The following is a 26485-nucleotide window of genomic DNA, read 5'->3' as shown; positions in this document are numbered from 1 at the left end:
AAAATGCCACTTTTCAACATTTTTTTAAGATTATTTTTTTATGCATCATATTAACATGAGCCTGCCTGCATTCCAACGAGATTTCCCTATCCTCAACATGGCCAGTAAGATCCCAAAATAGCCACTGAAATTCTTGTCTTGTTGTTTGTTTCATTGCTTGATTTCAAAATGGTAGATTTTGTTCTTGGATGTCCTTCCTGACTATGATATGGGTTTAGTTCATGTTCAGATTCTTTAGACTCCCTCAATTCAGATGTGATCATCATTGTGAGGCACAATTTCACAGCCCCAGCACTTCCCTACACTTCCACTTCTATTTTATGTCTATTTGACCTGCATTTATACACAAATTTAGAAACATTAATTCTCACTGCTTATCTTTACTGGCACAGCTGTAGCTCTTTCTTTTAAATCCCTTTAATTGCTCATCGCCAAATTCTGAGAGAATGTCTCTAGTGCGGGAGCAGCACTTTTGAACAAATTCCAATTTGAAAGTTTCTTAAAATGAAACTTTTATCCAACAGAATAGCAAGCACAGTATACTCTTCACAATGTGTGTAACCGTCTGCTCTTCAAACCATCTCCAGCTCATTCCAATAATAACCTACTGCCATCTATTCCCTCTTACACCACTAATTGTCATCTCATTTCAGTCTGGCCTGCCACCTACTTCTATCATAACTAGTACAAATCATAAGATGTGACACATCATACATAGCTCAGAAGTATCATTTAGTGGGACTTCATCAAGCTTAAAACAGCACCCCAATCTTAACTAATCAATAAATCACTTAACAATGACAGACCATACACTAAATTCAAAATCTTTACCAACATGCCATAATGCCACATAGGGGATACTGTGGATCCTTAAAAAGATACAAATTACCTCAAACACATGCATTGACATGGCCAACTCAATTCGCAATCATCCCAGATGGCAAGTACTCAAATTAAGAACTCTGTCTACTACCCACTGGAACAAACATTTGATAGAAAGAGACCTCTAAAAGCAGTATGTGAACCGCATATATACTACTGATGATTCAACGTAAGCAACCAAAAATCAAACTTTGTTATTGTGTCAGGAAGCTACCACATATTGGAGTGTCTTTGGCTGTGTCTCAGTACAGTAGCCTAGGTTTTCACTATCTTTGTCTGCCAGAGGCATGGGCCCCCCTTTCAGTACACAGGTTGCTGCCAACACAAAGAAGCGCCTGAGCAGATAGAAGGTGCCTCCCAAAAAAGGTCCCAAATGGATAAAAACACTCAGGGGCAAAAAAATCTCAGAGAGGACTTGTAAGCCCTGAACTGGAACATTGATCAATGATGACCAGGGCTCGAGGTAGGAGACACTGCTGGAGAAGAGGAGATCCTTCCAGAAGAATTTCAAGGAGGAACCAGGAGAGGTGTGTAAGAGCAGGATAACCCAAAATGAAGAGGGATAGAATGACAACTTGCAAAACCACAAGACAGAGCTACCATTCATACAGGAGCACTGGAACAAGATGACAGGTCTGCATGAAGCGTTGCACTACAATGAATGCATAAATATCCCTCCTTTCATAAGCCAAAAGGAATGAAAACAGAATCCATATTGGATTGGGAAAAAGGTGACAAACAGGAAGGATTGGAGGTATGGAGCCTCTGATGGCGTCTCCTGATAGAGACTCGCCAGGGAGAGGAACAATAGCATAAGGAACAACATTGATGGGATAGACACCTAAAAGTAGGTTTAGATTGAAAACGCAGTGGACTGCCAGCACTCTCACAAACCTCCCAGCTTTGAGGGGGCTGCGTGTCCCATCCACCTTCTGGCGCTGACATCTGGTGGGAAGCTAGCGGCAGTGCAAGGGAATAAAAGCCTCCCAACTTTTCTGGAATTGAAAGGCCATACTAATGGCAGAGCTGTGCTATTTGCAGCAATGGCTCTAATTTTTTTCCAGTCCATATTCACCCAAAAATCTAGATTTACTTTTGAAATGGAAGTTCACCATCTCTCCACCAACGTGCCACACTTAATCACATTCTTCAGTCCTCCAGTTCTTCTAGCAGATAGAATTTACCAATGGTGGGTGAATTGTAATTGGGGACTTTTTTCAAATTGTATTAACATCACATTTAGAGCAGTGCACTATACCTACCACCTCCGTTTTTGTAACAGAGATAAGGAAATCTCCAGACGTTGCCCAATCCAATGATTTCACCGGCAACTGACAGCAAAAACTCCTGTTTGTTGTTCCACTGCCCCCGCTCCATTATTTCTGGTTTGCACTCTTCAAATTCCTCCTTTTCCATTAGGGGATGTGCAGGAGTGGTATCTCCTTTGGTAACTGTCCCAGCATTTGTGATACCCATCACACCTAAAAGCACAAACAGGAAGTACATTTTACATTAAGCGCAGAGATAAGTGCATAATAATAGATACTCATGGAGCGTTCTGTTATAATCTTATGTATTTGGTACAGTCCACATCCCCTTTCCCCAGCCCCTTATAACCTGTGCCTTGAATTTGTTGGCAACATTCCGCAGCTAACTCCAGCTGATGGAACCTGTGGTGGTGTAAGGAACTAATAAAGAAGACTCCTGCATTCATTAGCGTTTTATCTTCTTTATTGTAGCATTTGGCGATGATTCACCGTGTGGGGATGGTTCACCATCACCCCCAATGCTTTCTTTATTGCCAGCTGTACATCATTATTTAAGAGCTTAGTTTAAGTAACTTGTGAGTACCTTATTTAGGCCTGGGCAATGAACTCAGCTCCGCTAGCGGAGTTTTCCGGGCATTTGGTAACTACGCATTCCATTAAAAACACAGAATTCAGTCAAAAACTCAGGGGCATATTAACAAGGAACATGGAAAATTAACGCTAAGGGCGCTTAACGTAAAAAAAATTAACGCTCGCTATCGCTGGATAATATCGCCTGGTTATCGCGTTATTAACAACGCTAACTGCCTAGGCGATAAAAAAATCCAGCGATAGCGGCATTTTGGGAGGTGATCACTGGTAATGCAGCAATAAAACTACAAGGATAGGGATATCCATGTTGATAGCCCATGGTGGACTTAGCCATGTAATCCACCTCCCATTGGATTACAGGGCTAAGTCTGAATATTAGCAGAAGTAAAAAAGCAGCGTTAACAGTGGTTAGCGCTGCTTTTTTTTGTCTCTAACAGGGTTAGCGTGAAGCTTGATAATAGGAGAATTGTCGCTTAGCGACATTTTTCTTATTAATTTTCTCCGGAACGCCCACTTTGCATCTCATTAGAGATGCAAAGGGAAGCGTATTGAAAAAGGGTGCTAACATGCAATTTTGCATGTTAGCACCCTGTTGGTGATAGCACAATATTTTTATCTCAGCTTCTTTGGCTTTTAAAGCCAAAAAAGCGGAGATAAAGCCCTTGTTAATATGCCCCTCAGTTTCTCCGGAGTCAGCTACTAACCTGCACCCACAAATGCTTTGATAAAAAACCTTTATATGACAAAAAGGATATAACCAATTCACAAAGGTGAACTTTGAAAATGAAAAATATCAGGCAATGAGAGAGGTGATGATTTGTGGGTCCCCCCTAACCTAGAGGGAGGACAAAGCAGATGACTTGAACACAGAGAGCATATCATGCTGAATGATTCAGTGGTGGTCCCATCCTCTTAGGACCACCCCACGCACAGTTATGGGCAAAAATACAATCCCAACCAAAGGCCCTGCAAAGCATTATGGGACTAGATTAGTAGTGGGCAGTGAATATTATAGTATCCAATATTAAAATAATTCTACAAAGAGCTGCAGTTCAACTAGTCATTACTAGGTGTCCCTCCCAAGATAAATGCAAAAGCATTGAAATTATTACATCAAGCTTTTGCATTTGACTCATGAGGGACACCTAGTAACGACTAGTATGAGGTTTCTGTTTTATTAATTGGGAGTATGATGGAGCGAAGGAATTCACAGAGTTTTTGTTCAACTTTGTGGAATTCCCACCCTTAACCTTATTCGCCTTCTTCTGTCACTGCTTCATCTACTCTTTCTTAATCCCCCAACTTAAAAACCGCCATAGGGCGCGTTTGCACAGTGGTGCACAGTGGTGCAGGGAGGGCGCGGGCCGAATATAAGAAGTTAGTAATCCTGCTGTTTGGGACTTACTGGTGGTAATAAAAGTGATAGTAGGCCCCCAAGGTTGACGTTGGGGGCTAACTTCTCCTCCTGTTACCTCCAGTAAAACTCCACACAGTGGGATTGCTAAGAGCTGTTTCGGAGGCCACGCTCACCTTTCTCCACCACTCTAGAAACACGACTGGTATGTTATGGTTAGAAATTAGCACTTAAAAAACCTTTGAAATTCAGTGAAAAAACCTTAGGTTTCAGAAACATTATAGTTAGAAATTAGCATTTAAAAAAACATTGAAATTCACTGAACAAAATCATAGGTTTCAGGCACGTTATAGTTAGAAATTAGCATTTAAAAAACCTTAGAAATTCACTGAAAAAATATAGGTTTCAGGGATGTTATAATTAGTTGGACATTTTACTCGTACAAAACCAGAGAAATTCCTCTGTTATAGTTAGTTTAGCTAACTATAACTCATGCACGCAATGTACTGCTGATGACGTCACATATTACATCAGTCATGACATGGTCAGTGACTTCACTGATGATATCAGTGATGACATCTTAAATAACATCATTGATGACATCACTGATGATATCATCCACGTGATAATCTGATGCACCTCCACACACTCTAATATAACCTTTGAGACACCCACTGTAAAATACCGGCTACCATTTTCGAAACCATCGACACACCAATATCACTTACTACATACACACTCACTGATTCCTAGGTCTACACACACATCCACTCATTCACCCATACAACAACTCATGCATGCAGTCACTCATCAATACAGTACTATCATATGCACTCATACACCTATACAGACACTCAACCAGCGCCACTGATCCATGAAGTTACTCACACACCATTCATGCAAAGAATCAATCACACTCCCATTTACTCACCTATACAGTTATACACATACCACCCGACTTATTTATACAGATACTAACCTAGACGTACTCTCTTATATAATCACTGATACAAGTACTCACTCATCCATACAGCCACTCTCACAATCACTGACTCTCACATATAGTCATTTATATATTCCTACTCTCACATACACTGCCTTTTACATATGAAGTTAATGGACATGTACCGCTGAGACATCCATTCACTCACAAACACATCCATACACACACTCACTCATCCATACAGCTGTACCCAGATGCACTTTTGAACTGATACACCCAGTGAATCAACCACTCAAACATCTATGCACAGAGTCACACACCTCCCACCTACCCACACACACACTGTCTCCCATACAAATACTCGATCAACCAATCAATAACCCATATAGACACTCATGTTACTACTGACCAACTCATGCAGCAGCTTAAACAACAACAGACAGACTGATAAAGACATTCACACAGTTTAGTCACTAACCCATGCATTCAGTAACACACATTTAATCACTGCCTTATACAGTCATTCACACACCTACTAAATCCTCCATCCAGACACTTATACACCCACCCATTCTTCAATACACCTTAGCATATATATAATTCTTACTACAAAGCAAAATTGTATCACTGCGCCCTGACAAAGGAACTGTTGTCGGCGCTGTTCTTAGTCTTGAAATGATTTTTGTATTTTTTATATGACAATTATTTATGTATAATGTATATGGCAATTGTTCTCTGTTAGTGTGTTAGGTACAATTCATGTCTTGCTCAGTTGGGATGTGTATGGTATTTTTTTTTAAACATACTTTTATTGGAAGGTTGCAATACAGTACATCGCTGTTGAGATGAGTATGGTATGACTGATGGTTGTGTGATGTGTGGTGCCAAATTGTCTATGTATATATTTTGTATTGTTCTGTGTTGGACTTGGCCCTTTTTGCAAGGTCATCCCTGAACTTTTTGCTTTCCTCCGGTATTTTGTATGAGCTGTTTTTGTTGGTTTTATGACTCTGGGCACTTTACCACTGCTGATCAGTGCTAAAGTGCCTATGTTCTGCCTATTGTAAATTGATGTATGAATTAGTGATTCCATGATTGGCTGGTTTGGGTTACCTGTCAGACCCTAGTACTATGTACCAGTAGTGCCCAGGGCTGGTAATCCAAATGCTGCTGGTGGGCTTGCAGCACTGGTTGTGCCACTCACAGAAGCAGCCTGTAAAAGTGTGTCTAAGGCCTGCCATTGCAGAGCCTTTGTGAAATCTGATACTGTCATGCTGACTGGGCAAGTGCACCCACTTGCCAGTCCATAAACCTTCCCTTTTCTTCATATCAGACACCCCTATGGTAGGCCCAAGGGCAGAGTGCATTGTAGGTATAATGTAAGACATGCCCTGGTGTGTGTGGCATATCCTAACAGTGAATTACAGCCATTTTCATTTTTCACTATTGTAGGAGAGTAAGGTCTGCTTCCTATGGTTAGCCCCACTTTTTGCTGTGTTTCACTGTTTTTTTTACTTTAGTCTGGCTGTGGCCCTGCTAATCAGGACCACAGCCTAGCTATTCTCTCTCTAAATTGATGGCATGTACTTTAGGTACATACCAGATTGGGTACTGAGTTACCTTGTGAGCCCCTAGTATATGGTACCTTTGGTACCAGGGGCATAGGTACCCCAGAGGCCTACCAGTGGCTGAAGCATGTATTATGCCACCTCTGGGAAGTCTTCCAAAATGACAACACAGGTCTGCACTTGCAGCCTGGGTAAGGTGGTGTAAGCACCCCTTACTGTGATATAGTATACATATATCCACCATTTTAAACAGACACATATTAATCTATAAGTCACTCCTATGGCAGGCCTTGACAATCCTGAAGGTAGAGTGCTTGGTTTTGTGTGAGAGGGTGCCGTAGCATGAGCTGAGCCCCTCTGTAGCTTTCGCAATCCCTTCCTTGTAGCTGTTCTGAGATATGGCCCTACCGTATACTCTTAAGTGCATTGTAATTCTCGAGGTTAATGCTAACTTTGGTTTGGCTTTATCAAAACATGTCGAGTTTGGGGTCAAACACTTTGGAATCCTACCCCCCCTGCCAGTTCGGGCGGCGGGAGTAGAATTCCACCCTTCTAGAGGGAGAAGACATATACACACTGGTACACCCGGTAAATATTTTAAAGAGCCACAGCATCACAAAATGGATGCTGCTGCCACAGACATAGGTCTGACCTCCTGCTGCTGGATGAAGCTCCAGCAGGGGAGGCCTGGACAATAGGTTTCCTGCCCAGGGAGGCTTTAGTGTATTGGGGCGGGGTGGGTTGCATTCAGTGAATGCTTTTCAGACACTGCCTGGGTGCACACAAGGTGCTCCATGCATTTCCCAGTTCAAACTGGTTGCTGGGGTGCTCACCCCCAGCTCTGGCACAAAACTGGACAAAGGGTAAGGGGTATAAGCACCCCCTCCCCAGGTCCTCTCATATGTGGGACCCTAGAGTTAGTCCATCCTCTAAACTTAGTGTAAGTATAGGAACCCAGTCTCTGAGACTTTAGATTACCCTGAACGAAACTCTGAAGATGAAATCCTGGACCTTTGACATTCCATATCAACTGGAAGATGGAAGAAATCTCCCTTGAGGTCAAGCAGTGACCTCCCTGTTCAAACAGGTACCTAGAAGCATCTTGCTGGTCTGCATTTTTGAGGCTCCCGCGGGATCCCGAAGAATCTGTGACACAGGACATGGACTTCCAGACATCTCTGAGGCCGACACGAGATCCCAGCAAAGCTGAGACCCACAGCCAAGACGAGAGATGTGGGACTGGAACTCCTGGACATCCTGCAAGTTTGCAAGTGTACCTACTTCCCAAAGTTTTCTGAATTTGTGCATTGGGCTATTTGTTGCCCTTGTTCCGATCACCTTTTGCACTGAAGCTGACAGGCCTATACTCCACGAGTGTCCCGTGGACCCATTTTCTTCACTGCAGCTCGATGCTCCTTCGCAATCTCTAGTTTGTTTGCTAATGGGTCCCCGCAAAGGACAATCCTTTGTTTCTTGAGCTTTCCTGGTTGCTTCAGATGTGCTCTGACTCCCCTCCAAAAGGTGAGTCCCTCAGACCTTTCTGGTCTGCACCGAAGACAATCTTTGCATCTTGCGTGGGTTGCTGTTGCCAAGGTTTGTTGGGTCCAATCCGGATTCCGAAGCTGCAGCACTAACATCCTTTGTGGGACAGCTCAAATCCAGCTCCTGGTCATCGTCGACGCCTCCTGGTCCTCGTGGCTGGAGAGTCAAGCTTCACCTACTTCACTTGATATCGGCTGGCATCTTCTTGTCGCCATCCTGCTCACTGGCTAGTGACCCAGACTCTGTCCCCTCTGCTTTCAGGTTGTTCAGATCTCTGATCCACCCTTGGATCCACCCGGACACTTTTCCTCTGGTCGCCTGCAGGACTTCTTCGCAGCCCTGCATTGGAATCAACGACAAAACCCGACACGAAAAGACAGCTATGCACCCGGCTTCCCTAGGTGAGGTAACACGAGTACTCCGGTCCTCCCATGGGCCTTGACTCAGAAGGTGTCCTAGTCTAAAGGGGTTTCACCGCAGTCCACTCCTAAGAGTCCTTAAACTCTAAAACTGTAACCCAAACTTTTCTCATAGAAGTCTATGGAGAATCGCGGCTGGGTTTAGACACTGCACGCATCCCCTGTGGGTCTCCTGCTTCCCTACATTGGGTGGTTCCTGGTTGCCCCAGCAGTTCTACAGGCCCTAGGCCTCACTTCTATCTCTCACGTGGTTCTTATACCACTATTTTAGTATATGGTTTGTGAGGACCCTAAGGCAAAACGTATACCGTGCTATTTACTGTGTGCTATTTAAAGTTATTGTATTGTACTTTTGCCTCTAGCCTCATAAAGAGACTAGAGGGGTTGTGTTTAGATTAAATAAATATATATTTGTTATATACCTTATGTTGTGTACTTTCATTTGATCATTCAAGAGATTATAGACTGGTAAAACAAGCTGCTTTACATTCCTTCAAGACTAAGCCTGAAGGCTGCTCTCCACAGCTACCACTGGGATATCTTTCTATAAGGTTGTCTTAAACCTACCATCAATAAGGGTCGTCTGGACTGGTGCAAGGTGCCCACTAGAATAGTGGACAACATATGCCAGGCCAACTTCTCACAACTATTGCAAGGCTAACTGTTCTCCATAGGCCAGAATGGGCAGTTAGATTATTACATTATATAATCCTAACTGACTCGGAGAACATGGTAGAAATTCGAGTTTAGCATGCCTGAATGATAAAATACATCTTTTAGTGAAGTTGGTTTTAACATTCTGTGTTTGAAAATACCACTTTTAGAAAGTAGGTATTTTCTTGTCTAGTTATCCAAGCCTGCCTCTGCTAGGTTGTGTATTCCTTGTCTGGAGTGTGAGTCACAGGGCTGGGGGATTCCAGGAGACAGAATGAGGAAGCCCAGTGGTGAATAGAGAGATCTGCATCTAGATGGGAAGGAGGAGTTGCACCTGGGACCAGAATAGGAATGTACCCGCTCCCTACAGTGATGGCTCCACCCCCTGTGGTGTGTCTATTGTCTCTGCTCTGCACTGTAAAAGAAGAGAAGTAATCATGTCAACAAAGTGCTCAAGGGCCGTGCTTTCCCTCCACAATGCTAGCTCCACCTCCGGTGGGGCATCTGATGTTTCTGCTCTGCAGTGTGAAAGGATTGAAGGAGTCATGTAAACAGAGTGCTCCAGAACTGGTTTGGACTGGGCAAAGTCCCCTCTGCCCTCAGAGGACAAAGGATTTTGGGGTATAAATATTGGGACCCTGATCCCAAGAAATCAGATCACTTTTGGACTACAAGGAGAAACCTTTGCTTAGGAGAGGAACCTGAAGAAACTGAGAAGAGACTATCCCTAAGCTGAAGTGCTGCTCGGGGGATTGGCCTGCAGTGGTTGCCTGACTGCCAAAGAAAGGAGAAATAACTTTGTGTGCTTTATTTTCAACTTGTGAAGGATCTCCAAGGGATTGGAACAGAGCTTGCCTCCTGCTGATGTCTCAGGGACAACAGTCTTCAAACCCCAGCTCCCCAGAGTTCTTTGGAAGTGCCTGCTGCTGTTTTTGGGCCTTCTGAAGGACTGCGTGTCTCAAGGATCTGGAAGCGCGACTCAAGAGGAAGAAGCGTGTCGCCATCGCAGCCGCTGCCGTCGCAACTCCGAAGGAGGGTGCGCCGATGTAGCTAACGCATTGCACGGCCTGGAGAGAAGTGTCTCGCAACGGAGAGGAAGCGTGTCGCCGTCGCAGCTGCTGCCGTCACATCTTGGATGTCACCGCTGTAGTTGTTGCACTGCACCGCATCGAGAGAAGCGTTTTGCAATGAGGAAGAAGCGTGTTGCCGTCGCATCGTGGATGTCGCCGCTGTAGCTGTCACACTACAACGCATCAAGAAAAGCACCTCGCATCCATGAGGAAGCGTGTCGCCGTCGGAGCTGCTGCAGTCGTATCTTGGATGTCGCCGCTGTAGTTGTCAAATTGCGCGGAAGCGTCTCACAAACGTTGGAGAAGAGTGCCGCAGCCGAAGCTGTTGCAGTCGCATTGCTGAACAAGGATGTCGCCGCTGCAGTCAACGCATGGAACTGAGACTTCTCTCAACATCGGAGAAGCGTGCCGAATCTGGAAGATCTTCACGTCTTTATTTCTTTGCTCCGGAACTTTGCCGCATTTCCATTGCTGCAACACTTTTGTTGTGGAAGCGCCATGCATCACAAGGTACATTAACTTAAAGTGTCGCATCTTAAAAACTGAACTGAACTAAGCTAAAACTACCATTTTAAGTATAGTATTGTGGACTTTTGTCACTTGTGGTCTTGTGTTAAGTCTATATAAAGAATGCTTATTTTTAACATACAACTGTGTGGTGTTCATCTGTAGTGTTGTCACTGGGTTACTGTATGTGGTCACAAATGCTTTACACACTGCCTCTGAGATAAGCCTGTCTGCTCATGCCAAGCTACCAAGTGGGTGAGCAGTGGTTATTTTAGGAGTGTACCCCCTTACCCTGACTAGAGGCAAGGGTCCCTATTTGTCACAAGTACCTACCTGTGGCAACTAAAAACCCACAAATCTAACATTGGTGGTCAGCAGCGAGGATTCTGGACTTGCATTTGTGACTTATGTACAGTGATTGGTTAACACTACTAGTGAGTGCAGACCAAACACAACCGCATACTATTTTTTCTGTTTTATGGTGTCTTCTTGAAGGTATTTTTGATACTATGGCTCTGGGTAGTTGTTGCAAAATGGAACTCGACATCTGGCACATGTTTGTCTACACAATGAAGGAGCTATGTGTGTTTTGCAAGGAAAGGGGGCTGCCTGTGAAGAGAAGGTCCAGGGAGGATCTAGTGACATCCCTATTCCAGTATGGGTTACCCAGCTGGAAGGCAACACTACCAGTTAAGTCTTAGAAGGAGGAATTTCCTGAAAGTGAGGGAGAAAAAGAAAAAGATAGCTGGCTTCTGGCTCATGAACAGAGGATGAGAGAAATTGATGAAGAGCTGAGAGAGATTGATGAGGCTCAGAGGGCCTTAGCACAAGAAGAAGAAATTTGGGTAGTTCAGAAAGTGAGCTTTGCTGAGTTGGAGGTGGAGTCCAGCTCAGATGGTGGCAGCAAAATGTTGTTATCTAGTGCTGAGGGACCAGTACATACATCCAGAGATGTGGCGTCTGACTTGAAGGAGGGGTTAACATACACCAGGAGGTTCAAGGACATGAAACCACACACGGTAGTGGTGGATATAATGTCGCACGTCAAAAAAGTGTTGTCAGAAATAAGTACAGTTTAAATTACACTTATTCACAATTCACCAATTCCAGTAGGTGCCACTCAGGGTAAGATACCCCACTACCCAGGGTATCGATTAGAACAAGACATAAAATGACTTATTCAGAAATATACTAAAGACAAGACCCCGGCACTCTAAATGTAACCCAAACACGTTTTAGATACATTTCTATGACACAGAAAGCACCATAGGATCATGAGAGAGACATCATGAGAACGTAAGAGCTCCATATGTGGACCGTTTACTAGGCTTCTCTACCACTACAGCATAAGATTATTATATTATATTTTGTACATGACTTGTTCTTTGTTACAGTCTGTACCTTGGACTAATGACCTAAGAGGTATTTGTGTATGCACACTTTTGTGGATACTAATCAAACATGTGTTTTTAATTTCAGTGTCTTTGCTACTAGTGTTGACAAGGGATCCTTGGTACCTCGAGAATCTAGAGCTACAAACTGGAATATTGTCCCAGGCTCATTCCGTTACTATATTACAAGGTTACTTAATTTTACTTCCTTTTTGAGACTTTCCATTAACAAATGGGTCACCTTTTAGAACTAGATTCGGTGTCTCAATATACACTTGGTTTTTCTAACAATCTCTTAAATCACGTTTTGTTATATAAGATCTTTAAATATCTCTCACATGTGGCTCTTCTATTAACTGGCCTTTATTATTCTGGCTTGGCCTCACACTTGTGGAGCTATGTGACTACTTATCTATACATATTTCCTCACATTTTTCAACTCTCATTTGCTCTGGGTGTTCTTTCCTTTTCTTCTCTTTTTTTTTTGTATTACACGATTTCCCTTCAATCGGGGAAACTAACTTACAGTTTCCTTTTAGGATACAAGTGCCAACTATTGTATTCATTTTTTCACTTCCCACAGCCTTGAGGAAGTCACGGTGGTGACGAAACACGCGTTGGCTGTCTTCGTGCACTACAGACAAGGAACTGGAACTCTAATTAGAAGATTTCTGTTACGTGATTGTTTAAATTGTCTGAAATCTATCTCATGTTTTTGTGGAAAATAAATCACTGTTGAATCATGCGATCCTGTTCTGTATACTGAATCTCTGTAACATGATGTCTCTCTCATGATCCTAGGGTGCTTTCTGTGTCATAGAAATGTATCTAAAACGTGTTTGGGTTACATTTAGAGTGCCGGGGTCTTGTCTTTTGTAGTTCAAGGACATGATGTAGCTCCAGTAGTGCGCAGCGTCCCTGGGGAGAATAGGGTAGCTGGCGCAGGGGTTCATGGTCCTAGGGGCAGGAGGGACACTCTACTGACTCTAGATGAGAGGTGCAGGGAGAGGGGTTCCCCCATGGTTGAAGTCCTGGTATGTGAGTGTGACGACCACCCAGAAGAGTGTGGGTTGAATGACTGAGACAGTCAGATACTGTCTTGCCAATCTCAGGAGAGTGGTGTGGAGTACATGTAAAAGGCACTGGATGGTGAGGTGAAGGATAGTTTGGTTAACCCCTGTGTGGGGCTGTGTGATCCAATTGTGGGAGAGCATATTGTAAGTCCCTGTTTTCCAGAGCTATGCCAAAACCTGTTGGACAGTGAGTTCTCTGACCCCAGGGAACTCACATTGGAGGCAGACCTTTTGATGGATTCCAGAGGGACTGGAGAGGCATTGGGGAGTGACCCTGTGGGGAACGGCTCAGGTATCTTCCAACCCAGAGTGGTGGAAGAGGTGCAGAGTAGCCCAGGTAGGTCCCATTGTAGTGGGAGGGGCGAAGGGGCTCACGTCCTGTCTCGGTGGAGAAGGAGTGAGTGTGGGGCTGCGTGTCCCCAAGTGCCCAAAACCCAGTCTCAGAGCCTGGATGGTTCTTTAAGAGAACACCAGGTGGGGAGCCTAGGCTGTCCTGATGGTCCGCCCGTTGAGGGGATCCCCTAGACCCGGGAATGTCTGTAATCAGACCTCCATCAGTTCTGGTGTCTGGCATCGCCGCTCCAGTTGGGAGGGTACAGAGGTCCAGACTGAGGGGTGAGAGGGGGAAAGAGTCCCCAGTGGAGGAACCAGTGGGTCAGGGGCCAGCTGGAAGGGCTACATCACCAGTGAATGACCACTTCTGTCCTGGGGGATTTTCGCGCACTGTCAGAAGGACAGGGGTCAGGAGATCTGTGCCAGGCAAACTGTCACAAGACACATGAGTTATGTGTCACCCTCGGGGGAGCATGCATGCTCCCAAGGAAGTCCTGGTTTGCCAGGCAAGTGTTAAACCGCAGGGTTTGGTCCCTGGGTTGGGATGCCAGGTTCAGGTGTTGTTTGACCTGGAGGAAGGGGCAACTGTAATCAATGTCCTGAGTCCTGACCGAGGTAGCTTCTAGGGGTACTACTCCAGTTGGGAGGGTGCTGTGCTCTGGAAGGGTATCAGAGTGCTGAACATAGCACAGGTTACCGTAACAGAGGGCGTGAATCAAATTTACAAGTGCAGCTAACTTACAATATGTACAGTAAGCAGTTAACATTTCAAGACGTTGCTTACTTACACTATTTACAGGTAATATGAAGTAGCATGAGCCTCAGGTTATGACTCAGCGCATGTATAAGCAATAGCGTGCTTGATAGCATTGGATTTGACAGGAAGTGAGCTGAGCCTGTTATGTATCGGGGTTATGTGATCATGTGCAGCTGTGGTCTGTGCAGGTAACAACGGTGGAGCTGATTAAGGGGGGGATTTAAAGGGACGATGCAGAGGGAAACTTAAATAAATAATAAATTTTTCCTTGGCATCGTCCCCCGAAATACCCCCTTACGCTGCCCCACCGCCCCACTGCTGTTACCTGCCCGGACCATTGCTGATCATGTCTGTGAGTTCCTGAGACAAGCCTGGCTGGTTAAGTGTGGCCCTAAGGAGTGCTGGTGATAGTTGTTTTTCCGTAGTCCATTCTAGAGATGACTAGCGCCTGTACCACCTTGTTGAGGTCGTAATTAGGGATTAATGGCTTGAGTTCTTTTAGCAGTATTAGGCTGTGTGGCACTGTTTTGGCCATAGCATTGATGTGGCCTAACAGGTTGAGGTTCTTGTTGATTGTTCTTCCTAGTGATCTTGTGGAGCTGATGATTTTGGGACACAGTTGAGGGTGTCCATACATGCGAATCAGTCCTGGATATGAGGGGAGCTGTGTGGTGAGGAGATGTGATGGTATGTTATATGCAGCTTATATATCCGTAATCACCTGCAGGTCTCTTAGCGCTTATCAGACCCCCCCAGGATATAGCGGCATGGATTAGCAAATTTAGCGGCATTTTTGCAGCACTTTATTTTACTCATAACCATTCATTCTCAGCCTTAAAATCAATGGAAACTGTTTTAGCAGAGTAGTCCGCTTTGAAAAAAGCAACCTGGGATATGGAACAGAGGAAGCAGCCCACAGGTGAATGCTGTTATCCCTTGGAAATGCAATCCTCCATTTGCTTTAGTATAGGTTCTGAGAAGCCCAACAAAGATGGGCTGGTAGAAGCGATGTCGGGGAGATGAAAGGAGTGTTGTGACAGGGCAATACGGAATAGCAGTCGGAAGGTTCCAAAAGCAGACCGTCTCGGATTATTGATGTAAACAGAATATCTAGGGCAATGCCGGTTCTTTCTTTTCTTTCCACTTGTTAATTTTCTTTTCTTATTTGTGATTGAGATCTGTAATATATTTTATGTATTCCATTCCTTACTCTTTGGATAGAATGAAGCTGAGGTTCCAATCCCAAGATTCCCTGACTTGATGTCACAGGGTGGAGCAATGTTCTGCAAATTCATGGAACCGTCCTACTATTGTCTGTCTACTTGAGCTTTTCACTATGTATGTGAAACATCATGCAGCAAGGATTAATTTTGCATATAGCTTCCGTATCCTCTCTTATGCTTTCTACCTTGACCTGGCCTGTAGGAATTACACAGTTAAATTAGAACACAGATAATGCTTCAGGGGCTTGTCAATGTGCAAACACCCTTATGTTGAAGTCCGCATTGCATGGACTTTCCTCTGGTTAAGTCCAGGTCAGTACTTCACTTTGTCCTGGCTTCTGCTTTGCCTGTTGTGCATAGTTTGGCAGAATCTCTTCTACAGTCCTAACTGGTTAAATCCCGCTCACCGATACATGAAATAAATGGTTATGTGTGCCTTTCAATCTGAACAGAAAGGCGTAACACACTTGAAACAAAAGGCAATATATGAATGTAACTGGGTGTAAAGGCACTACAACAGTGTGTACAGAAAACCTGACCGAAAAGGCTGAGTATGCAGAAAATTTGATAATAATGCAATATGTGCAAAGAACCATATTGAAACACAGTGTATGCTGACAATCCCAACTAAAAAGGCATTGTTTACAAAGCACCTATCAAAAAAAGGCACTGTCTGCAACAGTCGGATTATGGACACATGTATACCATAGGTAGGGTTTCTCCCCCAACTCTTACATTTGCACAGGAAATCAAACTGAAGCAGAAGTCAGTGTGCTGGTGTAGTCCACTAAGACTCTAGGGTATTTTCGGCACTGCAAAGTTAGCCTTCTTGACTCTACGAGAATATGTGGGTGAGCAGTCCAGGCCTAGCTCTAGTGAGATGATCCAGGGTGACCCGGCATACAGTACTATGCCTATCTCAGTTGCAGTAAAGATGTGGATGCCTAGGCACTTGTGAGGACACAACACTTCAATGACATGTTTGTAAGGGTAATTATACAGTACGAATGGGGTGGAATGACTAGAAAGCACATGCAACATAATACAGAATACAAATGTTTTGTCAATGGCATTCCTCAATTTCACCAGGCACTTTTGTAAAAATCGTGGAATTTTTACAAAAGTGGCAATTTTGCAAGCACTTTTGTAAAAACCGCAGTATTTTTACAAAAGTGCTGATTTCGCGGCAAACCACGAAATCGCGAAATCCTGGAGGGTCTGTCTTATAGAGAAAACTAAGAAGCCACAAGAGTCCCAGGCCCAGGCAGATTTATACTGTAACCAGAGCTTCCCTGAACAAATACGTCTTGAGGTCTTTCCTAAAGGAAAGGAGGGCAGAGTTTGTCCGAAGGTTCCCTGATAGTTCATTCTAGTTTCGAGAAATTTGGAGTGAGAACGCTCGGCCACCTTTTGATGCCAGTTTAACTCTTGGAAGAGCCAAATGACCTGCCGTAGATGATCGCAATGTGCGCTCCGGCACATAGTTCACCAGGCGTTCCTTAATGTAGCTTGGGGCCTAACCAAAAATGACTTCATGGGTAATGCAGAGGCCCTCAAACTTGGCTCTCTGTTTAGTCGGGAGCCAATATAGTGTGTGCAGCAGGGGGTGGCATGAGCCCATCTATACTGCTTAAAAATCAGCTAGGTCATTCATGATCACCTGCTTCATTTCACGGGGAGGCCAATGTACATCGCATTCCCATAGTCCAACCTAGACATGATTGTGGTAGAAATAATCATCTTTAAGGAGGTCTGTGAAAGTAGGAGAGCCAGCTTCCGCAATTGTTGCATTAGACCCACGCAGGTGCCAACCACCGAGGACACTTGATTGGTCAGGGAAAGGTTGGCATTGATCTTGATGCCCAGACTTTTACCGACATGTGCTGACCTTGGGGCAGTAGTTATTTACATATAAGGAAATAAATCCCAAGATAAAAGGATAGGAGAACAAGTTCTTTAAACAGCCAGAGTTCTATAAAAAATGGATTGTACCCAACTTATATGTATCAAAAACAATTCTTAGTCAATCAATCGATAAATTTCAAATTTATTTTCAGCATTTGTAAAACAAATTTAAATACAAAAAAGGAGAAGGAAAAGCTGCGAAGTGCAGTAAGAATGTGAAAAGGGGGTGCTCAGGTAAAATGAGAAGAAATGATTTAGAAAGCAAGTGACATAATTTATGTACAACTAAAATTTCAATGCTTCTAGTTTGACAACCCAGGAGGCCTACCTATACAAAGTTATATACATTAAATATGATCCAAGGGCGGGGGAAAGGGAAATAAAGTGTAGGCCTCAGTTAAATGGGGAAAACAACCGTCGACGTTTCGACCCTGGCACAAAAAGGGGAGAATTAACGCCTCTGCTGCAGGTCTTCTTCAGGACTGGAGGAGAAGGACGGGAAAAGAGCAGGAAGTAGGAGGCAACAAAAATACCCTGAAAGGAATTTAGATTGATTTAAAGAGCCTCAATAATTCGAAATTTTTTGTTAAAAACTGGAAAATTGGTTGGGTACTTTACCAAGGAAGAATATTATGAAGGTCGCGTCCCGACAATGAATGAGGGCAACCTAAAGAACACAAAGGAAATCTGGCTGAGTGCCCATCTCCACAAGGCACAATAATATATTCCCTAGTAAACACTATTAATCACTAAAAGAACACTCACCCGTCAATGGTGTGCCCTGTGTAAGTCCAATAAATGTCACACTGTAAATGCTCGAAGTTATTATCACCATGAAGGATTGAAATTCCCAATGTTCATCTAAAAAGTAAGGTCTGAGTAATTCTAACAACGGTTTCGGTTTGTTCCTTACAGCCGAGTCCGCTGTGGGCTATCAAACAGGTTCGCCCCCTTTTCCCATGACAGTGCATCTTCACGGTGCCAGCTTTGGGTAAGTGAAGTTCTTTAACTTCTGGTGTACTTGCTCATCATTTTACATAAATTGCACTCAGTCTTGCTCTTCGATGCCTTACTTTTTAGATGAACATTGGGAATTTCATCTAAATTCCTCTCAGGGTATTTTTGTTGCCTCCTACTTCCTGCCCTTTCCCGTCCTTCTACTCCAGTCCTGAAGAAGACCCGCAGCAGAGGCGTTAATTCTCCCCTTTTTGCGCCAGTGTCGAAACGTTGACGGTTGTTTTCCCCATTTAACTGAGGCCTACACTTTATTTCCCTTTCCCCCGCCCTTGGATCATATTTAATGTATATAACTTTGTATAGGTAGGCCTACTTGGTTGTCCAACTAGAATTATTGTAATTTTAGTTGTACATAAATTATGTAACTTGCTTTCTAAATCATTTCTTTTCATTTTACCTGAGCGCCCCCTTTTCACATTCTCACTGCACTTCGCAGCTTTTCCTTCTCCTTTTTTGTATTTAAATTTGTTTTACAAATGCTGAAAATACATTTTAAATATATCGATTGATTGCCTAAGAATTGTTTTTGATACATATAAATTGGGTACAATCCATTTTTTATAGAACTCTGGCTGTTTAAAGAATTTCATCTCCTATCCTTTTATCTTGGGATTTATTTCCTTATATGTAAATATCTACTGATGTATTATTTTGTGTTTGAAGATATGTCTAGGACCAAATTCTTTGTTTATATCAACTGATACCCTGGTCCTCTGACTTATTGGGTTAACCCCATTGAATAAATGGGACCTTGGGGCAGTGCCAAGTTCCTGCGGCCAGAAGAGATCATTCCAGGTGTTCCCTTTAGCGGAGGTCACAAGGATCTCAGTCTTGTCCGGGTTAATTTTTAATGAATTCGCTGTCATCCAGTTTACCGTGTATCTGAGGATGTTCTGTACACTGGACTGAGCTTGCAATGAAATATTCATTTGCAGAAGAAGATGACTAGCAGTTGTGTCTTTGGTGGGTTGAGCTTTAGGTGACTGTTTTGGAGTCAAACTTGGACTTCAGCAAGTTATTGCTTTAGTAGCAGCACATCATCGAGGGAGGATAGAGAGTGTTGGCTATGATTGGTGTATAGATGATATGTAATCCTAGCAAGTTGGAGAATTAAGGTCAAAGGCTCCATGTGGAAACTGGAGATTGTACTATACCGTGCGGAGCTTTGTGAGACGGCTTGTGTTATAAATGTTGGCTTCAATCGGGAGCCTTTCAGTTTGATTATTTGAGGTCAGGGTTTTAAGGATGAGGAGAAGCACTTCAAAATAGTCCCGCCAATGCCCATGCAAGTTTCGAGGGTTCTAATGAGTATGTGTAATACTTGAACTCATCCCACTCCCTCCTCCCCAAGGTATTTTAAAACATCAGTGGTCCTAGCTAGGGGGGCAGTGGGGGCGGTCCGCCCCAGGTGGCACTAAATTGGGGGCGGCGAAACAGTGCACACGTTACGTGCCATTATGTAATTGCGCTGTGAAAGCGCATCTGTTTACAAATGCTGCAGTGCACACCATGCACCAACGCACTCACCACCTAGCATAGTGGTGGGGGTCCGGTGCGCAGCGTACCGTGTAAGTGGGTCCCAGGGCCCTCAATCTTGTAGTGCGTGAAAGTGCTACCAATGACAGCCCTGGCCATCCTTTTTAGCCATTCCCTGCACTGTGCCTCTGTGACGCACGCCACCACCATGCGATTGACTCAGTGTAGAGACAGTCTCAGCAGGGGAGTGCTGGTTAGCTGCATATTCGTTCAGCCGCGAGAGCACCAAGTCTGGCAGATTTTTGCACTAAACAACACTGTGAAATTCAAGACAACTCTTTGACAATGTTATATCTCGGTTCTGCTAGATTACTCAGCATTATTTTGCAAACAATGCAGTATGGGGTCGGATCTCGCAAGCAGCATCTCTCTTAACATGGGTTAGGCTATTCAGTTACTTGTGGGAAATATGAGCTTGCAGTCCCGGAAAGAGTTAAGTAAGGTAGATACGAGTCTTAAAAGTGTGAATGCAATTACATTGTGTTGAGGTGCCTTCAGCTGCTGATGCTAAACATAACGTCTCTTCTATTATCAATATTTCTTTGCGAACACTTGGATGGCATAACTATATAACAGCACATTTGTGTGCTATCATGACTAACCATCACTATGTAGTAAACAGTAACCCATTCAGTCTGTAGTAAACAGTAACCCATTTGCTCTGTAGTAAACAGACAGTAACCCATCTGCTTCTCCTGGGCCATGATACTCTTGTAAGTAAGCCACGTCATAGTCTATATATTACATTCTTTTAGCACTAGCACTGTTGATGAATACTGTGGTGTCCACCAACACCTACTTCATACCACCTGGCTTAGTTTTCCGAGGAAGTGCTTTGAAAATTAATGCTCTTGGCACTGGGGCTCACAAAGAAAAAAATATGATAAACTGTTCAGAGGAACAGCTGTTCTATGAGGTTTTTATATCTTTCCTGATTAAAGAGTAACCCTTGCGGTTGTGCCAACAACACGATTTATTTGTATAAAACATGTTCAGATACTACAAGCAGTGTGGGATTTCTCTAATTCACTAGGCCTTGTATGAAATGAACTTCTATATATAAATAATCAGCTGGACTCCATCGGTCTGCAGTATGTTGGTATCAGTGCAAAGTCTCTGACCTCTCACCTGCCTATCTGCACTATTTACAGCATGTCGGTCTCCGTACCATGACTCACCTGTTTCTGTGTTCTGTCTCCCTGTTGGTCTCTGTATTAGCCCTTCCTGTTGGTTTTAGTGCTCTGTCTCCCCGCTTCCCAGTCTCTCTCTGCCTGTTGGTCTCAGTGTTATTTTTCCCACTCATCACTGTCTCTGTACTCTGTCTCACCCTTTGTTCACAGTACTATAACACCCAAGTTTCAGTATTTTGGCTCTTTGTTGTTGTACTATGACCCCCCTGCCTCAGTACTGTCTCTCTGTTTTTTTCAGTAGCATGACTGACCAGTTTCAGTATAATGTCTCCCTGTTGTTCTCAATACTATGAATCTTTCATTTCAATATAATGTCTGTCTGTTGTTCTCAGTACTATGAATCTTTTGTTTCAATATAATGTCTCCCTGTTAGTGTCCCTACTGTGTCTCTGGGCCATGTCTTCCTGTCTGTTTCAGTACAAAGCTTACCCTGTCTGTCCCGTTACTATGCCTCAGTCTGTCTCAATGCTATGAACTGTGTCCCTGCAAGTGCCATGCATTCTAAGCCTCTATCAGTCCCTTTTGATTTAATACGACCCTCTGTATCTCCATTCAATATGCTGGGTCTGGCCTATGCATCTGCCGAACCTGTCTGCGGTATATGTTCAAACATCACGGCAGGCTCTGGGAAAGGATGTGCCTAGAAGCGGGATAAAACATGCTACAAGTCTACAGCTCTACATTGTGGATACTTTTAGTATGCAGGGGAAACAGATCGTATACTCCCCAGAACTTTCTGTAAAAGTTCTGACTTGATGTGAAAAGTACGCGAATTCAGCAGAATGGACCATTGCATTTCCGCCCAAGCATGACCTTTAGTTTCAGCACAGCCTCCTGCACTCCTTGTTCTCTGTGTATGAGTTGTGTTATTTTATGGTAGAAGCACTTTATAATCCATCTCAAGTGCAACTAGAACTTGCATTCTATCACTTTCCTATTTTTCTCTTGCTTCCACCTTTTTATTTTCTCACATTTGTTTTTTTCTAGACATCCTCTTGTCCCCTTATTACCCCTTCACTCGTCTAATTGATTTCTCTTTGTTCTCTTCTCCTCTCCAGTTTTAACTCCAGTTGTCTCTCCTAACGTATTATAGGATGATGTGTTTCTTGTGCGAGTAAGAATGCACACAATACTAGGCAGAGCTGTTCTGGACCCACAGATTAAGGTAGTGCGAGTAACACGGTGAAATTCCTTTTTATTAATCTCCAGACATCTTCTTGGTTTGTTGCTTTTCAGTAGCAGGTTTGTGGCCTCTTGTGCGCTTGTTTGGTAATTTAATGCCTGCCAGTCAGGCCTGAAGTTCCTGGCACAAAATGGCTCGCCTCTCTAGGCTCTGACGACTAATGGAAACAGTCGCCATTTTCACCGGCCCAGAGACAGATGCTCCAAGTGGGGACGTTTTGGAAAAAATCTGCAAAGCAGGTTTTGTTTTTGGGTACAATTATTCCTTCCTAAAATGGAATGCCTTGAATCTATGGACTTTCTTGCAGCACGTGCAATCTAGGTGTTCTCCTTTATACTGCCGGTGTATTCAACTGTGTAGCCTTGGACAGTGCCATGTATGTGCCTGTAACTTGCATGATTAAGGCCATGTGTCTCTCAGACCTCTTTCAAGTGCTCCCGACCTTTTTCCCTAGCACTTACCAGCACCCCCGCTACCTGCCATGGGCGGCAATCTGAGGGATAGCCCCAGGCACCAGAAGCTCTAGCTATGCCACTGCAGAGTAGTGGTGACATTTCCTGTTTTAGGATAAGCGCTATTTACTTTTAGCGGGTATCACAGATTTGGATTTAGTGACGAAGGGCCTCATATACAAAAACATTTTGAAGTCACATAACATATGAGTCACAAAATGATAGGGTTTGAGTCCACCAAATTGCTCTTTATTATCTTCTAGCCCAGTTTTATGAGTAGGAAAAGAAATTCCGACTCACAACATTTTTTTTGCCCATTCTGAATCGTAATTAGGATGGTGAGTGAATTGGGACACCATACTATTCAAATTAAATCAAATCAAATCATAGAGTATTTGTTAAGCGCACGTATCACTCGAAAGTCTCATGGCGCTGGTGGATGAATCAGAGATGGATTTGAAAGGTGCATTAGATGTCAAATAGCCATGTCTTTAAGTTCTTACGAAAACAGGGGTGATCACTAGTGGTGCGCAGAGATAAAGGCAGTTTGTTCCAAAAGGACGTTGCAAGAAACGAGAAAGATTTCCCTCCACACATAGTGGTATGAATTCTGAGAGCTGAGAGGAGTGCTTGGCTGCAGGATCTCAAGGTCCTACCTGGTTGATACCAGCTTAACTTTTTGGCCCAGAAATCAGGACCTTTTACGTACATATTTTTATGCGTCAAACAAAGAATCTTAAAGTGTATACATTTTCTTACAGGCAGCCAGTGTGAAAGCTTCAAACTAGGTGCCGAAGGAGATCTTGGTGGGAGATTAAGTACCAGCCTTGCAGCTGTGTTCTGCAGAACCTGCATCCTAGAAAGAAGACTTTCATTGGTAAAAGCTAGCAGGGCATTCCCGTAGTCCATACGACTAAAAATAAGTCCCTGGACTAGGGGTTTTCTTGCCTCAGTCGGAATCCACTTAAAAACCTTACATAGGCTACGCATAACACCAAAGCAGGAGCCAACTGTCTTATTAACATGATCTTTCATTGACAACTTATTATCCATTTGAAAGCCCAGATTTCGCACTGATTGAGTAGGAATGGGACAAAGGCCAAGGCTTAAAGGCCACCAATCGGGAGACCAATGCTCATGAGCCTTGCCATAGAGCATTATCTCAGTTTTTCCTCAATTCAAATGTAAATGGTATTAACATTGATCTGGGAATTTGTACCACTGAATATATTTTAGGGAGAATATTAGCCGACCTCCCCCCCCCCAGCCCAATGTATTCGACTGTTTGCAGTATTTAAAAGTTTAAATATTAATTAGTGGTAGGTGTGTAGCCACAAGGGCTCTTTTTTGAGGCACATAGCTTTTCTATATGCGCTGGATGCATAAACAGCGTGCGGTCTGTTTTCACCTTTAAAAGGCAATGCAGCTGAGACGGTTGCATTTAGTTAATTTACAAACACTACATCTACTTATATCTGTCACTTGAGTGACTAAAGTGCAGTGCATATGTGTAGATTGGATGGTTATTCGAAGCCACAAACTCTCCCTTTTATCCCATTCTGGAATATATCATAACCGAACATAAGTAAAAGAAAAAGCTTAAATAAAGTACATATCGTAACAAGGATCAGTAAAGCATTTGTAGGGCCCTTACCTTAAAGCGCGAGTTGTCAAGAGTCCACCCCTGGAGAGAGAAATCAAGAAAGAAGTTATTTAAAGCAGATGAAACTGGCATCTTGTAAAAGATTATCACAGCATGTTCTGTACCCCTCCGCCTCCTGCCACTCCTTCTGGTGCTTCACAGAAAGTACCTTCTCTGTATCAAAGAAAACACCTGTAACACATTAACTTAGCGTGTCCTGTATCCTCCGCCTCCTGATAACCCAGGTGCTTCACAAAAAGTGCCTTCTCTATAGCAAAGTAAATATAATTAGAACGTTGTGGGAAACATGTTAAAATGACTTTCATTATGGTGACGGGATTTGCCCCCAGGGACAGAAGTAGTTATTTGTACTTGGCTGCCGCCATTATGGGAGGTCTCTAGCAGCCACTGAGAATAAACCTTACAAGCTTTTTTCGGGGAATTTGTAAAAAAAATATAGATACTGCAAACCGCAAGTAACTGCTCCACCCAAATGTCTGTTAGAAGCCATTCCGTTATGGCATGCACTAACTTGTGGTATAAAGTATCGTACTCCTCGGGCGGTACTGATAGGCCTTTGAAGACATGGAGGAAGGGACGCTCCGGATATGGTCACCTAATCAGGCCAAGCCCGCACAAGTCCATAGAAATCCCCTCTTCTAAACAGAAAAAAACTTTTCAGAAACTCAAAAGCACAATGGCACAAGCGCGCTCAACAAATTCAAAGTAACATAACAGAACATAAAGTAACATAAAAACCGATCATTTTAGATTGTGAAATGCCTCCATGTGTATGTGACATTTCATTGAATACCAAGAAGAGAGAGAGGATTAGAGAACTAGTCCATATCCCCAACTATTAATATGTATCATCAAGAAGAACTAGTCTAGGGGTACGTGATAATGTAAGAGCTGTATGTTTTAAGGAAAAAAAAGAAATATTTCTTTTTCATGAAGCCCTCACCCACCAAGTGTGCAGTGAGGTGGTGTGATAGTTACGTTAAAAACTGTACAGTGGTCCCATTACCCACAGGGCTTCCTTTAATACTTGGGCCACTGGCAGTAGTAAAAACAAGGCAGTGGATATGGGTGGAGTGGCAGTTATGAACTCCTACATCCAAAGAACAGTCTACATGTTTCAGCCAGGCCTTGGTTATATTCTGGCTTTCCTCAGGACTTTAAAGTGTGTGTGAAGTGTGGGACCTAAACCTAGTGTGGTTGTTAGATTAAAAATGTGTTGCACGCTCTAAGGTGCATTATGTGTAAGAGGGGGGTTTCCTCTCAGGGCATTCCTGTGAAAAAAAAACACATGAAACAAAACATACAGACAATCATACAGATTTTTGCAGATTTTAGGCAAAAAAGCTACAAATTACATACACATTTATTCTGCCGTAGTGACCTGCAAGAACGCGGTAAAAAGCGACGGTGTAATTGCCGAAGTGGTGGCAATATGTTGCACTACCGGATTATGAGCTACTGTGTAAAAGGTTGGGCATATCAGTGAATTAATATGCTATAATTCTTACACGTGCGATTAGCAGATAATGCCTCAGGAGATTCCGGCAGGGGTTCTGGCTGTGGTTAAAATCTGGGGAAAGAAAAAACAAAAGTGGACGGCATGGCGGCCGTAGTGAAGCGCTGGAAGTGAAAGGCTTACCAAGGTCGTAGCAGAAGAGCGGTTCCCGTTGCCCAATTTACTACATTACAGCTCTGGACCCGTGTTGAGACCTATTCGTCTGATGATACTTATGTGAAATTTCAGCAACAGTAGGAACGTATCCTCTGAAGCCAAGTGATGCCATTATACCAGCAACTAATGCCTCAAAAAAGCACAAATTATCATAAGGCCTGGGAGGAGTTCACAGAGTTCTACAATGCGAAACTCCATAAAGTGCTGAAAAAACTCTGCCTCACTCTGCAGAGTTCCACGAGCAGTGGGGTGCTGCAAAATGCGCTGCTGCACCCACTGAGAATTAGTGCTG

General features: G+C 43.5%; 1 protein-coding gene across 2 annotated transcripts in view; it reads right to left on the bottom strand.

Moving 5' to 3' along the window:
• The window catches only part of LOC144769598 (sodium- and chloride-dependent GABA transporter 2-like), a 762140-nt gene extending 737573 nt beyond the window's left edge, over positions 1-24567 (bottom strand). For both annotated transcript variants that reach the window (XR_013598730.1, XM_078653757.1), the window contains exons 1-2: positions 24513-24567; positions 2145-2363 (exon numbers count right to left, since the gene is read on the bottom strand). Coding sequence is in view for 1 of the 2 variants with exons in the window: in XM_078653757.1 (XP_078509883.1) it covers positions 2145-2358 (214 nt within the window). In the remaining variant the exon portion in view is untranslated. The remainder of the gene's footprint in view (positions 1-2144; positions 2364-24512) is intronic.
• Between the last annotated feature and the right edge of the window lie 1918 nt (positions 24568-26485).

Source organism: Lissotriton helveticus, chromosome 1_1 (genome assembly GCF_964261635.1).
Source record: "Lissotriton helveticus chromosome 1_1, aLisHel1.1, whole genome shotgun sequence".
Lineage (NCBI taxonomy): Eukaryota > Metazoa > Chordata > Amphibia > Caudata > Salamandridae > Lissotriton > Lissotriton helveticus.
This window is presented reverse-complemented; position numbering and strand designations above follow the sequence as displayed.